General features: G+C 33.4%; 1 protein-coding gene across 4 annotated transcripts in view; it reads right to left on the minus strand.

Annotated features, from left to right (window-relative positions):
- Rab28 (RAB28, member RAS oncogene family) overlaps nucleotides 1-17,654 on the minus strand; it is a 79,046-nt gene extending 61,392 nt beyond the window's left edge. For 3 of the 4 annotated variants that reach the window (XM_078021044.1, XM_078021047.1, XM_078021045.1), the window contains exons 1-3: nucleotides 17,378-17,653; nucleotides 12,705-12,801; nucleotides 7,495-7,583 (exon numbers count right to left, since the gene is read on the minus strand). In XM_078021044.1, coding sequence (XP_077877170.1) covers nucleotides 7,495-7,583; nucleotides 12,705-12,801; nucleotides 17,378-17,452 — 261 coding nt within the window. In that variant the 5' untranslated portion in view covers nucleotides 17,453-17,653. Of the gene's footprint in view, nucleotides 1-7,494; nucleotides 7,584-12,704; nucleotides 12,802-17,377 lie in introns of all 4 variants that reach the window. The other variant, XM_078021046.1, reaches the window with a different exon arrangement.
- Between the last annotated feature and the right edge of the window lie 1,430 nt (nucleotides 17,655-19,084).

The raw sequence follows: 19,084 nt of genomic DNA on the forward strand, positions 1-19,084 counted from the left end.
GAGAAATGTTTTAAAAATAGGTCTTAATTAAGGGGATTGAGAGGAAGGGAAGAGGGGAGAACATGGGGAAGCACTGGGTAATTAAATCTATTAAATTATGCTATGTCCACACATGAATATATTACAATGATTTTATATCATTATAATGCACTAATAAATATAATTTAAATTATAAAAGTAACAATAATAGAAGATTGGTAGAGTAAGCAGATCAGGGAGAGGGAGAAGGAAAGGAGACGCGGAGGTATTTGGGAATGAGACTGATCAAATTATGCTATGTGCATGTATGAATACAGCATAATGAATCCCACTAATATATATGATTATGTTACAAGAATAAAAAATATTTTAATGCTCTTCAGGGAGAAGGAAAATGATCTAAGAAATCTGAGTTCTACATAACAAAGAATGACTGCCACAAAATACCTCAAGTAACACAGCAAAATGAGCAAAAAGAACAAAGCTGGAGGCACCACACTGATTTCAAGTTCTATTGCAGTTATAGTAAAACAGCATGGTATTACCCCCCCCCCAAAAAAAAACTGACACAATGATAAATGGGACAAAACAGCCCAGAAATGAACCACACATGTACAATTAGGTTTTGTTTTGTTTTGTTTTGTTTTTACAAAAGTGCCAAGAATACACAATGTTGAAAAAGGACAGTTTCTTCAATAAAAGGTGTTGAGAAAATTGGATATATATGCAGAAAAATAAAACTGAATCCTTTATCTCACACTACATACAAAAATCAGCTTGAAATGAATTAAAAATATAAGCATAAAAACAGAAACTGTAAAAACCACTGGCAGAAAACAAAGGGGAAAAAGCTTCTTGATATTTACCTGGGCAGTATTTTGGATTTGACCCCAAAAGTACAGGCAGCAAAAGCAAAAACTGTCAAAAGGAATTACATTAAACTAAAAAGCTTCTGTACAGCAAAGAAAACAACAGTGTGAAGAGAACTCATACAAATCAATAATAAAGTTTTTAAATGGGCAAAGGACCTGAAGAGATATTTCTCAAAGACAGATATGCAAAAAAGTCAAAAGATACAAGAAAATGTTTAACATTAATTATCATAAAAATGTAGATTAAAACCACAAGGATGTATCACCTCAAATCTGTCTGAACCACTATTATCAAAAAGGTGAGACTACAAATGTTGATGAGTATGTGGGCTACAGAGAAAACTTTTACACTGTTGGTGGTAATGTAAATTAGTAGAGTCATTACAAAAAACTGCATCAAGTTTTCACAAAACATTAAAAAACAGAATTCCCATTTGATTCATCAATCTCACTTCTGGGTATTTCTCATCCAAAAGACCTGAAATTAAGTTTATCAAAGAAATGTCTATACTACCATATTCATGTCAGCCTTATTCACAATAGACAAGTTATGAAGTAAAACTAAGTGTCCAAAAACAAATGAACAGGAAAAAAAATATGGTATATACATACAATGGAATACTACTCTGCCTTTAAAAAGAAGTAAATGCAGTAATTTATGATAACATGGATTATACTGAAGAATGTAATTCTAAGTAAAATAAACCAGACATAAAAAGACAAATATCACATATTCTCACTTAATATGTGAAATCTAAAACAACCAAACTCATAGATTAGAAGCAGAGAGTAAAATGATAATTACAGAGGCCTGGGGATGTGAGGTAAATGGGGAGATGACGGCCGAAGGGAATAAAATCTCCCAGTTAAAAAGGAGACATACTTTTTGTGTGAGATCTCAGCACAGCCTGGTGAGTATAGTTAATAATAACAATAGTGTATTGACAAATGTTAATTAGCTTGAATTGGTCTCCACTATATCTATAAATCATAATAGCACTTTATATAGCATAAACACAAAATAATCAATTGTTGATTTATAAAAAAATAAATTTTAAAAATAGATTCATACAGAATGAGGAAGGGAGAAAGGAAGGGAAGTGAGAAAAAAGAAGCAATAAATAAAGGCAAAATAAAATATCTTTTTCTTATTGTTAACTGATCTAAATATAATTAAAGTAATTATAGCAACAATGTATTGAATGACTACAGAATATAGCTTAGGGATAAGTCAGATGAATAACAATGCTATCATGAGACACAGGGAGGGTGCATTGAAAATATTCTCTTTTGAAGCATCCTTACCTCACGTGAAGCAATAGAGTGTTATTCAAGGTGCACTTATATTAGTAAAAAAATATATATATTGAAAACTCTAGGGCAATCACCAAAAAAAATTAAAGAAGAATGTTGATACACTCAAATAAAATCAAAAAAGGCAAAAAAGAGTGTGGAAAAAAACAAAAATGCAAACAGTAGAAAACAAACATGATAAATATTCATCCGAGTAAATCAATCATTCCTTTAAATGTGAATGGTCAAAAAAATACCAGTTAAAAGACATTGTCAGAGTAAATTTAAAAAACAAGACTTAACTATATATTTGCCTATAAGAAACTCATTTAAAAATTTTTAAAAAGGTTGTCTATAAAGCAATAGGAAAATAGAAATTAATGAAAAGAAAGTTGGAATACCATATCAACTTTGAAGAGTTTAGAACAAGGAAAAATTAATATAACTTTAAAGACAATAATGTTAGAAAGGTCTGTTTTCCAAGAATATATAACAAATCTCAGTGTATATGCAACCTAACAACAGGACATCAAAATATATGAGGGTAAAACTGATAGAACTGCAAGAAATTCCAAATCCATGGATTCATTATTATCCTGGGGACTCCTAAACCCTTTTCTCATTAATTGACACATCAAGTAAACGGATTATCAATAAGGATATAGTTGACTTGAAGATCACGAATAATCAACTTCATCTAATTTACATTATAGAATATTCCAACCACCATTAGAATATACTCTCTTCTCATATTCTCTTGGAACATTCACAAAGACAGACTATATTTTGGGCCTTAAAACATACCTTAACAAATTTATAACAGTAGAAATAATACAAAGCATATTCTGAAACTACAAAGAAATTAACCAGAAATCATCATTTTTTCAAAGACAGCTTATGAAACTCAAAATATTTACAGATTAAAATATATATATATTTATATATATATATGTATTTTATATATATGTATATATAAAAGAGCATAATGCATTACAATTTTTATTACATAGATAGAGCACAATTTTTCATAAGAGATTAAACAATATATTTCTAAGTAATGTATTCATCAAGGAAATCTTTTTTTTTTTTTTTTTTCCATTTCATGTATAACCGACGTGATTCTGCAATCTGCATTTGGGGTAAAATTGGGAGTTCATAACCCACTTCAATCTAATGTATGAAATATGATATGTCAAGAGCTTTGTAATGTTGTGAACAACCAATAAAAAAATAAAAAATTTAAAAAAATAAATAAATAAATAAATAAAATGAAGTGAAATGAAATGAAATCTTAAGAGAATTTTTTTGAGTTTCTGAACTTAAGAAGTACAACTTATCAAAACTTATGAGATGCGCCTAAAGCAGTGCTTAGAGGAAAGTGTTCATTGAATGCATATGTTAGAAAAGAAGAAAGATCAACAATCTAATCTTCCACTGTAGGAAATCAGAAGAGCAGTTTTTAAAGCAAAATAATAATAATAAAAAATTATAGCAGACACCAATGAAAAGAGAAGAACAGTAGGAAAAAAAATCAGTAAAACCACAAGCTGGTTCTTCATAAAGATCAATTTTTTAAAAAAAAAGAGAAAAGACATAAATTACTACTTTCAGAAATGGATGAAAGATCACTATTAATTATCACCAATATTAAAAGGATAATAAAATGAACAATTTTATGACCACAAACTTAATGATATAAATGAAATGGACCAACTGTCTGAAAGACACTTAATATCAAACTGGTAACCCCCAAGACTTCTACCCACCAAGCTCAGCACACACACACAAAAGCTAGACCTCTAAGAACTCACCTCTTCAGAAGCCCATCAAAAAATACAAGCATGTTTAAATATGAGTTTCTCACCACATCAATCAATCCAGAATTCTTCTGATTTCTTACAGAAACTATTAGAATCCACCCAACCACAAAAAAGTACAAGTCCCTCGAACATATCTTAACATCAACTGAAGTCTGAGGACAACCTACTTGGGGCTGCTGGATCTAATCTTCCTGGCATGCTTGTGTCATCTAAACCCATGGCCATGTCTCCTGCCCCATAGACCTCTTGTTTCATTTATCTTTCTTTTGTATTCATCCCCATAATGCCCTGTGCTTCCTCTTCCCAGTTTGCCTCCAACTGTACCTTTTCATCAAATTTTTATATGACCTTGGAAATCAGATTTCAAGTTTAATATGTCCTTCTTTATCTTTAAATTCTTCAATAAAAATTTCCCTTCATTTTTTTTCTTAACTACACTTTTCTTCTATCTTCCAAATTCCATAGGATACTACTAACCCTTCTTTGTAAACTTCACAACTCTTATATAAATAGTATGTAAGGTTACTTTATATAGTACTTTGTTTTCATCTATTTCACTTATCATATCTAATAAGCATGATCAGTCAGCCAGTCAAGTCAGTCAAATGAATACCATTTCCAAAGTAGGAATTGATAATTGTTTTGAAGTAACACATATTGGTATCAACACTTAATAGCCTTAACAGTGAAATATTACATAGGTTTAGTTCCACAATCCACAGGTGCCAAGAACTATTTAACCTCTGAACTGAAACATTTCCTTATTCCAAAATGCAAAGGGTTTTTTTGCCTCCCTTACTTGCAAGAAAAATGATCTACTTTAGTTTTTAGTTATATAGAGAAATTAATTAAGTCACACAGATTATACAACAGTCATAACAATATAATATCTTGCTGTACAGATACAACCTCTAAGAAATACCAACCCAAGAGAGGTCTCTAAATACAATAATTATAAATTGGCAATACCCAAATAAAGTTCATGGTAAAAGACAGCAGAGGGTTTCAGGGAGTCCAGTTTTGAGGTATGCTTTCTCCCCAGTTGTCATACAGGCACCAAACTATTTTGTTACTAGTTAACAAGTTGACTCATCTGTGTGGGGCACTGGCACACAATAGCAGTTGTGTTCTACCTCACAAATAACTATACTTCATTGAGTTTATGCTCAGTGGGGCAGTGTTTGCAAACCACTTAGATTCCAAGACGGAAAGAGCTACAAAAATGAAACATCCAGTCCTTCTCTGAGGTTTGTTATTAGCCTCTGTTAGCCACAGGTTACAGGGCACTAAACACTATGTACTGTGTGTTTGCTCCTAACCACTAGGAAAAATAGCCTATAACATCTTTCTGAAGACTCCTAGAAATTTTTTAATTAATTTAAAATCTGGGAATTTAACTGGGACATATTTCAATTCTTAGAACTAGTTCTTGTTAAAATATCTTACTAATTCTTTTTGGGTGTCAATTCAATTTGGTTTCAACCAACACTATTCAATAGACTATGGCTATTACTGGGGGGAAAGTGAAGAGGGTAAAATAATCAGTTTTATTTAGGCCTAAGTTAACTTCTACCCTAAAATAAGCTTCTTCCTGGATATTAATAAATACTTTTTAAAATAGACTTGCTGGTTTAATAGGCCAGACATGGATAAGATAATTCTTTCTAATCACAACACAAAGTTAGAGAACCTAAAACAAAATCCTAAATAACACATTAAACTCATGTCCTCAAAATAGCTAATCAAACATTATTTGTGAAATATTTTTGTATTGTAGCACGTGTACACAATCCAAAGTATTCATGAAATGGGCAATAGAAGAATCTACAACTCTAAAAGCAATACAGATCTACTATGAAGAATAAAGTATATGATTATATAATATAAAGTCATTAAGTATATTAGAATGTTTACAAAAGTATTGTTTTATGGTTATAAATAATGAATCAGCTTTTCTGTCCTAGATGTATATTTATATCTATTTTAACAAAATAAACTACTAATAAATAGGCTTTGTATATTTTACATAGCATTCACTTTTGAATTTCTGGAAAATAGAAAAAAGTTATTACATTATCATTAGTTTATGACAACTCATTTCATCATCTGGAATTCTCAGTTTCCTGGTCAATATCATGAAAATGGTCATGATTTTCTCAAGAACACTATACTACATGATTGTTTAATAAAGCAGGGTATAGCCTGATAACAGTCACAAAAACTACAAGGTATGAACAACATAAGGCATCAGCAAAAGGAACAGCATCAACATGGACCTTCAAGACAGAGGCTTATACAAGTTCTAAGAGAAAAATAACATTTACTTTCTCCCAAGAAATGAAGCATATGAAAAAAGAGAATAGAGACATTTTACTAAACCTAAGGACTCCTCAAAAAGATGGAAATTCTCAAATTTTCCACAAATTTTCATATTAAAGCCTGCTGATTGTAATCAACTATTTAATACATAAAACAATATGTTAAGAGGATGGTTAGGCAATATTGTGAACGTACTAAATACCTCTGATTATGTACCTTAGAATGGTTAATTTTATGTTACATTATTTTCACATGAATTCTAATTTTTATATAATAGTAATATATTTTAAATGACTTTTAAAAATAAAATAAATTTTAAATGATTTTAAGTAAAATAGAATTGATAAAACCCAATTCATGAACATTATATTTCCCTAATTTTTAAGAAAAAAGGATTATTTGAAGTTTATATTATTTACTCTTGAAATGCATAAAGTACTCCTGTTCTTCACTAACTCTAGATACACTATAAAAATTATCCTATTTGACACCAAGAATAAAATATCATTATAAATTAGATCGGTCTTACTTTTATTTTTTAAAAAAATCCTTTATGTGACCAGAAGCTAGATTTTATGGGGCAAAGAGGAAAAAGAGTACAATTTTCAAATTGCATTTTATCAAGCACAGGAGTAAATCAAGGACTGCAACTTTCTACATATCTCTGTCCAACCAGTTTTCTTTAGCTTCATGTCCACTTTAGTTCTAATTTGTTTAAAATGGCAAAAAAAGCCAAACACACAAGTCTTATATACAGGTTTTAAAAATAATAGTGCATAAAATAGCAGGTCATATAATCACAAATGTAAATGTTAAAGATTTTGCAGAAAATAAGGAACAATGTAGAAAAACAAAGAAGGTTTTAAGAATCAAATTTTTGTCCTTGCAACTTTTCTCCTTTTCTATTTTTTATTATAAACAAATCATCTAATAATACCAAATTTGACACTGCATTTTTCAACTGCTAACAATAACCTCTAGAAATATAGATGGCATGTAAAAGACGTTAAGAGTTTTCTAATTCCTACCAATTCCCTCACCCAAATCATTCCAAACATAATTTGGGGAGAATGAAACCAAAGGACTGGCACAAATGCAAAATGAGTCTCTCTCATATCAAGGAAAGATTAAGTTACAAAGAGTGTGTGTGTGTACATTTTTATAAGAAGAGTTTTGTCAGCAGTAGAATAACCATAAAATTTATGTCATACCTGTGCTCCATAGATATATTTATCCAACATCTTTCCTCCTATTGTCTGTCCTCCTATATCCCAAAGTTGAAGAGTAACATTCAAGTTTCCTAGAATATAAAAAAGGTATATAAAAAGTTAAGTAATATGAAGCAACTGAGTGGAGTTTCACAGAACACCGAGTCACAATGTTAAACTCTGAATCTAATGTGCCTTTTATTCTGAAAAAAAATATTTGGAACTGTGAAAATAGTGTTGTCAAAGAAGTCATAGTGGAGAATCTAGGTTTATGCCTTTATTTCATTGCCATGAAACCACATTTATTCTTCTTCAAAACAAAATTAAGTACGCTTTAATTTATGAACTTAAGCCTTAAAAAAAAACACAAGAAATATTCTGAACCTTAAAAAAATGTAAATATTCTCAAAGAATAGAACAATAAAACACATGTGCATGAAGTAAGAAACATACTTTAAAAATAAAAATTAAAGCTTGATATATTAACCCACCCAACCCACATGAATTTTGCTGTGGGTTCTAAAACTCACCAAAAAAAAGACTATAAAAATGCATCTTAATTTCAATTCAAAGAAATATTTTTATTTGAATGTCTGCTATATACTAATGGTAAATAATCAAATATTATGTTTTCAAATTTAACCTGTAAAATATGAACACATTTGATGACCTTGGTCAGAAATGATATAAGATACCCAGACCCAGTATATTTCTAAACAAGATACATTCATACATATTCAAAGTATGTCCACTGAAACAAATTATATATGCTTCAAAGTCTTGATAATATACTGTGATTAATTCTCTTGCCCCATGCAAGCACTATAAAAGCATCCTAAAACACTAATTAAAAAGTAATCTTTAAAATTCATTTTTACAGTTTGTAAAATATTTGGGTGAAGCAAAATGTGTGCAATAAGTTATTTCCTCTCATCAATGCAATTAATGATTGAGCTATAAAAGTGAATGACCATGTCCAATATGCATTTAGCTTAACACTTCGAACTATTCTGGCTCATAGCACTATGTTGTTCTCTTCAAAGTCTCAACCAGCATCTTCTAAATGACTTGCAAATCAGGAAAATCCACATAAAAACTGAGAAAATGACCTCACTTCCAAAACAAAAAGAATTATAAAGACAAAAATTTTTAGGTCAATGTCAAACACTAAAAAAAGAGAATGCTAATCATATCATTTAATTATGAAACTGAAAAGAAAGTAAGACATTGAATTAAGCAGCAAAATTTTACCCTTACTTCTAAATTTTGGTGGGTTTGTATTACAATCTTTCCATTGTTTGGATGTAGGCCTGCTCCATCTGCCACCACGCAGAGGATTTCCAGGAGGAACTTCCATTAGCATTAATGAGAGCTACTGAAGTTTATCACCCACCATCATTCCCAAAGAAACACTTTCAACGCCCACAGAGTAATGAGTGAAACGGTATTAAAGCCCTATGAAAAAACCAAAATGTCACAGACTAAGACTTGTCCAACAACCTACATAAACACAATTTCTTAAAAAATGTAAATTTTTGGAGAGTCAAACAAAAATAATAGTGTTACAGAACACTGTCTCAAATTTAGTAGATGAGAAAGCTAACCTCAGTAAAGGCATATGTTTCAGAAGTCCCTAGATAAACAGACAGTAATCCATTCATTTTATTTGAAAAACTCTTTATAGGCATTTGTTTATATCAAAAGACAATGCTTAACTCTTAGAGTGAGTAAATTATAGAGTAAAACTATAGGCAATGCTTATTAATTGCTAAAGGGTATTTAATCCAATTTCTTCAAGGTCAATAATCCCTATTACTTAACCTCACATCAAGATAATATAAAGCTTTTTGCCTTTTTTTTTTCTTTATATTCTAATACTAGATCCTATCTGAACTAGATATTGTGAATATTTCAACTTTAGGAACACGCTCTTTATTACCTGCTTCCAAATACTGACTATAATCATCTTTAAAACCCTAAATCATCTATCTATCTCCAATCTAAGAGATTTATATTCATATGTTGAAGATACTTTTTAAAATCTATACCTTTTCAAACACTGTTGTTTGCTTGTTGCTTTTCTTTTTTTAAGATATAGATTCTAGTGACTCAGTAGTAAAAATAATTATGCATTATTGATAATCCACCAAAATTATCAGCAATGCATATTTTGCTAAAATATTAGTGAAAAGCAATTTATTATCATTATATCTTTGACAAGAGGTATTACGCAGATGTTAATACCTAGAAATGTTTCATATACCTAGAAATACATATTTTTAACTTCTGCATTAGAATTTTGGGCTTATTAACACATAAAACTAAAAACGGGGATTCTCAATTTGAGGAAAAAAGTCATGTAAAGATGTGATTCAAATCAGTTTTAACTTTAGGTTTGAAAGTATAAACATATGAAGCCTCCTATTATGTTTTCAAGATGACATACCTATAAAGTTGCATAAGCATATTCAAGTAATACTATAATTTTTTTCAATCAAGTCTGCATCTAATACAAATGTGTAACAAATAAAGAACATCACAGATATTGTCAACAATCTAATCTCAAATGCAAAATGCGATAAAGTCCCCGCTCCTCTGTAAGAAATGACATGTAACTAGGAAAAAAACAAAATAGATGGGGTAACAAAATACAAGTAAGTTGTTTTTGGTATGAATCAAAGCCACCAAGAGGACTCAACAGTGACCTTGTAAAAGTACACTTGGTGCCTTGGTTAACCTTACTTAAAGTGCTGCATAGTCAAGATGAAACTAAAAACACAAGACTGCCCACTTCTTGTACTAAGACTTAGAAATCCTTTTCACAGTAGAATGCTGTTTACTGGACTGTACCCACAAGCTTCCTGAAAGTATTTTGACTAAGGCTCTTAAGAAGCTCTATCAGCAGAATCTCTGACTAACAGATACACTATTTTAAGCAGTAAAATCTGCACAGTGGTTGCATCCAGACTATACAGCATACCGGATCATGAACTATACTAAAATGGATGAGTATTTGCAAAGTAATGACCTTGAAAACCTGCATGAAGAGAATGTAATAGATGGACATGAGGTTTACATCCCTAACAATCTGACTGTTCAGAAGACTTTACTGAAATAGTAACAAGTATTAGATTCACATACGATGCTGCTTTACCATAAATTCAACAATGCTTAACTTAGCAAATGATACAAATAATAATTCTCCATTGAACACTTACAATGAACTGAAATTAGGGTGAAAGCATATAAAGGATGAACTATGAACCTTGTGATTTATTTGTATTTCTTAAATACACATATTAGTTACATAAGATCAAGACAGACTAAAACAATTTTGAGTCCATTAAATGGCAAAAAAAATAAAATCCCATCCTTTTAAAATGTAGAAATTTTTCTGGAACACTGTATATCAAAATAAAAATTTCATCAGGAAAATTAAGATATAAATTCATTAAGAGCATATGTTTCCAAGAGCATATGTTTCCATATGTTAGCTCAGCACTCACCTAACACGTAAAAAGCCATAGGTTGAATGTACTGTACCACAAAAAAAAAAAATTTCTCAAAAGAATATATGTTTCCTAACATCATTTTTTAACCTAAATACTTTGTAAGCCTAAATTATTATACTTTAAATTTGAATCTTAAGAATATCAGAACTTTTTACAAAGTAATCAGAATTTTTAAATTGGTAGCACTATGCAATGGTCAGAAATCATCACAAGTGTCACATAAATAGTCCAAATCAGTCTTTATAATTTTTAAGTAGGTGCTTCCTCCTTTATTTAAGCTTTCAACTAAATAAATGAGAAAAAATTAAAATAAAAAGACAAAAAGTTGGTGCTTTTACTAATCAAAACAAAATAGCTGATAACTATTGAGGTTCTCTATGAACAACTGGCATCCCTGAGAAAAACTGGCAAAACTCAATTTTTGATATGTACATTATATGATTTGTGACTTCCCTAAGTGTCTTGAATGGAGCTTTAATCTATCGATATGAATAAGAATGATACAAATAAAAATATTTTCAGTTTTTAATACATTAAAGAAAAATACAGATGAAGTAAAGAATGTATGTTTCTCATTAAACCTCTTACTAAACAATAACTTATTATTGGAAAAGTTAAAATTCTCTTTTCCTCATATTGTCTCTCCTATTCTTCACTAAGAACTAAATAAAAACAATCGCAAAATAGAATATATTAATAATGAGATAAGAAGAATACCTCAATTATCAAGAGTTTTCCTTAACTGCTCTACAACTTTTATGGGGAATAGTCTGATAGGTGGGGTGTTTGAGAGGTTAACAGATTTTAATAATACTGGAATTTATTAAATCCCATTCCCCTGTATCACTTGCATTCTAGTATATGCATTTAACATCATACCATTTTATTCAAATGTGTTTCCTTACAGAGAAGAGGGTGATGGTTTATAAAGTCAATCAAGATAAACTGCTTTTAATAAAATACTTTAAACATAGAATTTGACCATTGAAATTGAATGGACAGAGCATTTTAAAGCCCCAATTGTTCAGAAACTAACTTAAAACATAAACCACTCTTTTTGTGTTATTATTTCCCTGTATTTCCCACAAAATGTGCTGCAACTGGCATCTAAATAGTTTCTTTGCATGGTGAACTGAAACATCTTGAATGCTCAAACTGTATTTTTATGAGTGCCTAGGGACCCTAAATTTTAGTGGTCTATTAAATGCCAGCAATTTCATGCTGCCTTGCATAAAACAGCATTCACATATTAGAGCACAGAAGTTCCATAGCTACATTATACTTCTGTTCCAACTTTCAAACAAAAAACTGAAGTAGAAGCTAATCAAAATAATATTTTAAAAAAATAATCCTTCCCAATCTTTTCACATTTAGTTAATACAATATCTGTTAACAAATGTATAGCATTTAATTTTTTAACACCTTTTAGAATTTTATAAGCAAATATGATTTATCCTCAAAAAATGTATAGTGGCCAGAAATAGTGAGGGGGTGTGGGAACATATAATCTTTTTATCAATCACATGGACAATATGCCTTCATTCAGATGCTGATTAAAGTTAAACTTCCTACAACAGATTTACTGATTGCATATATTTTCTTGCAGAAGCACCACAAAAAATCATTTTACACAATTTGGCCTTATGTTTTTTATTGCAATATTTGTACAATATTCTATGTTAAGACTTTTTTGTCTCTTACCTGGCAATGTTATCCTTCTCAAAAAGAAATCCAGTCCTATAGTTTGCTTGTACTGTTTTCCAAAAGTTTCTTGAGCAAAACACGTAGCTAAGGAGGTCTAAAAAAAAATTGATGCACAAAATACCAAAGTTAATTAATGGAAACATAAGACTACTACTAAATCTTATTAAGTATTTTCTTAACATTTATACTCCAATTGATCCACCAGACAACTTAAAGCAGCTCTAATCAGTTACAAGGGGAAGGAGAGACCTAATACCCCCAGGTAAACTTCACTTGCTAGCAGCCAGCAGTGGAGACAAAAGACTAATCAGTTAGATCTCTTCAAATCCCCTGGCAGTCAATCAAGGGAAATTAGAATTAGAGAATTATTAACAAAGAAAACTAACGGAACATGACCAATAATCTGAATCTGACCTATCAGTTCAAAAAAATGTTTTCAGAGAACTCTGAGTTTCACTTATAAGGTTAAATATAAGTGAAAATAAATAATAAATATTAAATAAATATTAATATTAATAAATATAATAAATATTAATATTAATATTAAATAAATAATAAATAAATAAGCTAAATAAGAAGAAAGGGAAAGTAGCTTATAAAATTTCTTTTCTTTTATTTTTTGCAAGAAATTCATCTTAACAATCTAATTTTCCTCTGTTAAAGATATTAAATGAAAATAATTAAGTAGAATGACCCTGATAATATGTATCTTTTACATAAAGAAGCTAGTATTAATAAGATTAATATAAAACAGGCAATATAAATCCTACTCAAGTTTCATAATGCTTAAAAGTCATAAGATTATAACCAGAACAGATAATTACCTACTTTTTTAATAAAAAGGTTTCATTCAAAAATCCTAAAGCTTTTTTAATGTATTTTTTCTAATCAAAGCAAATGAATAATTCTGGTAACAACTCAAATAACTCAATAACTCAGATTTCTTAAACATTTTAAATGCACTATTATTATTTGAAAACCTCCCCAAAAGGACAAAAAAGGCAGCTTCACTAAGATTTTATACTTCTCAAGACAGAGTACCAAAGTTAGGGTAAAATAATCCTTTTTTAAAAGTTAAAATTAGATGTCAATCCTTAAAATAACGAAAACTAAGATAAATTTTATAAGACAGCTTATTATAGTTAATTATGATGTAAGAACAGCAGTGTAAAAGAAAACTTGGCCAATTTTTAATTTCTTTTAATAAGGCGTAAACTTCCTTTTACACAAAACCATATTTTTCACAAATGGCAATTTGTACACCCTAGCCCCAACTTTTTAAAATATTTACTCAGAATTTGTAATAAATTGCTAAGATATTTGATCGAGTAATTATTGAGCACTACCATAAGAAAGATGTTCTACTAGACATTTAGAAATAAACTCACTACATTTGTTATATCCTTGAAGCATATAAGGATATCAAAACTGAAAGACAAAAATAAAAGAGGTGAGTATTCTTTTTTAAGTCTTTTTGGCTATCTTTTAGCCTACTTGTGCCTCCCTTGTAGAAAAAAAAAATCACCTAGTAAGAGATTCAAAGTTCTGAAGAAATATAAGTATGATCACTTCCACAACTACAAGTGCTTCAAATGTTTAATATATGGGTGATTGGAAATGTAAAAGTAAGGAGAAATTTGAGGCACATGGAACAGCATATTGTCATTTGAAGTAATTTTTCACTTTCATTTAAGATTCTCAATATTTAATATTTTTATGTTAATATTCAGAAAAATTCTGAGTAAACTTCTTTTCTTGGAAATAGAATTTCCAAGATTTTTAAATATTTTTAATTAGCTCACTACATTTGTTATATCCTTGAAGCATATAACAATATCAAAACTGCCTCAAATATTTGAGGCAAAAACAGTCTCAAAATCAGAGGAATTTCAATTGGACTAAAGTATAAACTGTCAACAGTACAGGTCATAGGAAACACAAATAGGTTCTTATTCAATCATTTCCTGACATCTAGCTCTAAAAATTATTCATAGAATCAACTGAATCTATAGGAGAGAGGCTTCTTCCTCAATTGTCTAGACATCATCCCACCTTTCACACTCAATACTTTCTCACAAATTACTACAGATACCATTCCTAAAAATCATAAAGTGAACTACCACCAGCTACCATATCTCAACATTTTTATCTGATTCTTTGTATTTCTTGTTTGGAAAACTAATATTAACATCTTTAAATCAAACTACATTAAAACCATAAAACAGCAAAAAAGACTATTTTGCCTCAAAAATACCTTGAGAAATGTTTAATAAATCAGAATTGAAAATATACAAAAACATGTGCCACTGGAAGGAGTAACTAAATTTCTCCTGAAGAAACTGTTAGAGGTCATGTCAGTACTGTTCTTTATTGCTTCTGTCTGTGTGTATCAAAAATGCACAGAGTTCAAAGGAGCAGGAAAAACTAATGCTAGAAAAATGGCAAAGAGTTACATCAGGATACAAATAAGAAGTTGAGTTCATAAAAGAAAAGGATGGAATATTGACAGCTGCCAATAATTGGAGGCTGAGTAGGGTAAGGAGAAAGAAATTTTTCACATAAGAATAAAAAAAGAAAAAAAAAAGAACCTTAGGTTTCAAATGCCCATTTCTGAAAATTTCTGACAGGAAAAGAAAACTGTTCCTTTTTAAATGCATTGTTTAGTCAAGAGGATGAAGAGTAAGTTAGAGCACCATAAAAAATATCACCATTATTCTTTGAAGTAGAATGATAAGTCCTGATTCAACAATACACAAGTGAAAAACTGTTCTACAAGAGACAGAACTTAAAACAGAGATGAAAAACTATAATTATTCACACTAAATTAGCAACTAAGTAAAAATATGTAGAAAAGCCTAAATTTTGGAAAACATGGATTTGAAATTATGAATAATTACTCTTCAACTAAGTAACAGATGTACAGTTAGATAAAAGCCAGAAGAAAAAAATGAACAAAGTTTAAAGAAATATGATAACACATGGGATAATAGGTGATTTGAGGATCATTTCACTAATATTATCGTCATAATTTTAAATGGAAAATAAGCTTAGTTACTAACTGAATTCAATAAAATTTAGAAAGCAAAAAATTATGTGGCTTTCAAAATAAAATCTAAATGATAAAATCATAAAAACCTAACTTAAAATTTTTATTGAATAAGTGTTAGAAACAAGGCTGACTTATAAATTTATAACAATTCACTTATTCAAAATCCTTTTTAAGTGTCCAAAACATTCGTATGCTAATAAAGTGACCCCATGTTCTTTTCTTTCCCAAAATATTTAAAGGTAATTACAACATATCGAAGTATTTGCCTCAGAATAAAACTCAGTAATGCAGCCTGGAAAGATAAAGAAATGATAGGATTACTCCAATTCTGAATACGAATAACATCTTTCCCAAAGTCTCTAAACCTTGAACTTCAGCAGCAGCAGTAGCAGCAGCAGTCGTGCAGAGCAAAATGCCAAGGAGGATTCGAACAGAAGCCTTCACCGCATTAACCGGGTCCAAACTACACCAGCAACATTGTAACGTGAAACCGAAAAAGGGGAAAGGCCAGCGTTTCTGAAGGCTGGCTGGGGAAAGGGGGCGGGTAGAAGAGAGGCAAACTTCAGCAATATTCCCAGAAAGTGTATTGGCGCCCTGGACAGAAGCAACAGGTGTGAAAGTACCCGGGGCAGAGGCTCTTCCATTTATTTGGAAGGTGGGTCTCAGACCCTCTGAGATCCCTGCAACCCTCCCTCTCCCCCAGCAAATACCTGGCAGTTTATAGCACTGCAGGAGTCCCACAACCTGGGGTCAAGAAACCCAGCTCAGGGGCACTGGCTGCCTGGGGCTAGTCTCAGGCATGCACTCATTCATTCTTTCAACCAAAGATCTTTGGTCATCGAAGGCTGGATTTTATGGCAGGGGCCACTGTCATGCTGGAAGTTCTACCCTAAGCATCTTGCCGACAGCAGGAGCTCAAAAAAACATTTGTCCAACGAATGCTTGTACTGACAGGTGCTGTGCTGGGAACAGATATGAAGAACAGGTATGATACTAGCTTAGTTAGTAACGTTTATTGAGTGCACACCATGTTCTAAGAGCTTCGTGTGTGTATTTTCGCATTTAATGTGTATTTTCACATTTCACCCCTGGTGGCGACCCCTATCGATACCATCTTATGGACGAAACCCAAAGAGGTTCGCAACGTGCCCTCCAGTGACCCGCCAGGAAATGACGGGCCTGATCCTCTCGCAGGGCACCTGGGTCCTGAGCGGAGTTCTGGGGTCTCAGTGGGCAGCGCAGGCATCCGGACCTGGAAGGGCCGGGGGCGCCAGGTGCGACCTGCATTGCAGGCGGAGGTGCGGAACTCCCCGGCAGATGCTCGCCAGCCTGGAGGCGAGGAGCTGAAAGCTTCCCAGCGAAGGACGCGGACCCGAGTCTTGAAGGAGTTCGCGATCCCGCGGGGAGCTGGGGACCCACTTTTCTGTTTTTAAGGGGGCGCTGGACAGCTCTCCGCCTCCGAGCGCCCGCTCCGTGTTCGGCCGCGGGCACCGCCAGGAGGCCGGGCCTAGGGGCGCAGGGCTCGGGGCGAGAGGCGACACCGGAGGAGCGGAGGCTGGGACGCAAGGGCCGCGCCGGGGTTCCTGCAGGCCTGTGATGGCTCGCCCGCTCGAGGACTGACCTTCCCGGAGGTGCCGTCCCCCAGCACGACGATTTTCAGTTGCCGGTCCTGGCTCTCCTCCTCGGAGTCCGACATGGTGTCCTGCGAACCTGGCCCGCCCCCCGAAGTGGAGGGAGGAAGGGAAGCCGGAGGCCTCCGGGGGCGGGGGAGAGGAGGAAGGGAGGTGATGAAGGGCCGATCCCCCGCCCCGGAGTCTCCACAGCCGCTGGAGGAATCCAGGGAGACTCACTCTCCGGGCGCCATCTTGCCCGCCTCCCCACCCCCTGCGCGCAGCCCCGCCCCTGCGCCTGACGTAGGGCGCGCGCCCCGCCCCTGCGCCAACCCGTGCCCTCCGCGAGCCTCCCCGGCAGGCTGGACCACTATGATGGCGTAGGGGTGTTCTAGTGGAACTCACGAGACGCAGCGCTCCACTGGCAGAGGAAGTTTGCTGGAAGAGAAAAGTAAATGTGTCTTTCAAGTTAATTATAGAAAATATGAGCATATAAGCTTTCAAGCGTCCTATTAAATTCCGCTCTTTCTGTCCCCGCCTGAGACGGTCCCTGAAGCAAATGGTTTAGCCCAACGAGGTAGAAGATGCTGATGCTTGGTTGCCAGGGAAGCCAGTAGTCGAAGAGGCGGTGGGGCGTGGCCTGTCTCTGGGCACCCACGCGCGTGACCCTAAGGTGCCCAAAGGGAGCGTGATCTGCAACCGACTTGAGGATGAACGTCCTGAGCCGCAAGAGCGCTGGCCGGCAGCAGGGCGGTGGGGTGCTGACTAACACCGCCCTCCAGGCGTTGAGCCCAGGAGCCGCAGTGAAGTCAGTGGAGCCCTCGTTCTGTCTGCTACTTGTTTTGGCCTCTCAAACCCTCGGTTTCCACCTCTGAACAACCAGAGTCAGAAGATTCATTCACCAAGCAGTGCTGGGCGCCAACCTCCTGGCGAATGCTTTTAAACTAGGGCACCCAAAAGTGTGGCCCCGCTCGTATTCCGATGAAGTGAAAACAATTTTCCGTGATAATTTGCCTTTATTCCACCTTCGTTTCTCACAGAGATGCAGTTTTCCAGAGGATACCTGCGGTGTATGACGTCTTCACTCTAGTAGCCAAGGGAGCTAGTGCTTGAAACAGTTCTTAAACATTTCTCAATTTTTCATTTCAACGTATTAATGATACGTGTAACGCACAACAACATAAAGTCTTTGGCATTCATAGTATATCTTGAGAGTATAGAAGTCTTTGTCCAAATAAAGGTTGAACTGCCCTGTACAGCCTCCCTAACAGAATGTCATCCAAACTTTATTAGAATACATCCACATTCAATCAGTTTTTGAAACAACCTGACAATGGATGATTATTGGAAGACTAAGTTTCTCAGAGAGGGGTAGGGAAGAGAGGGAAATAAAGACCATCAAAGCACATTATCTGCATGTATGAAAGTGTCACAAAGAAACCCAATTTTTGTACAATTAATATGAACTATAATTAAAATTAAAATTTAAAATAATTTTTTAAAATACTTTAATTTTTTTTCTCACTATAAAGTCCAACCAATGGCATTAAGTATGTCCTGTAAAATAAAACAAAAATCTCTCATTCTATAGGTAGATGTTCAAAGAACCACTAGGCTGGGGGAGGGGAGTGATAATACTTAATGATTAGTTCAACAAATATTTAGTGAATGCTTGCTGTATCAGTTATTCTTGTTCACAACTCTTCTAAACGCTGAGG

This window comes from Ictidomys tridecemlineatus, chromosome 9 (assembly GCF_052094955.1).
Source record: "Ictidomys tridecemlineatus isolate mIctTri1 chromosome 9, mIctTri1.hap1, whole genome shotgun sequence".
Classification (NCBI taxonomy): domain Eukaryota; kingdom Metazoa; phylum Chordata; class Mammalia; order Rodentia; family Sciuridae; genus Ictidomys; species Ictidomys tridecemlineatus.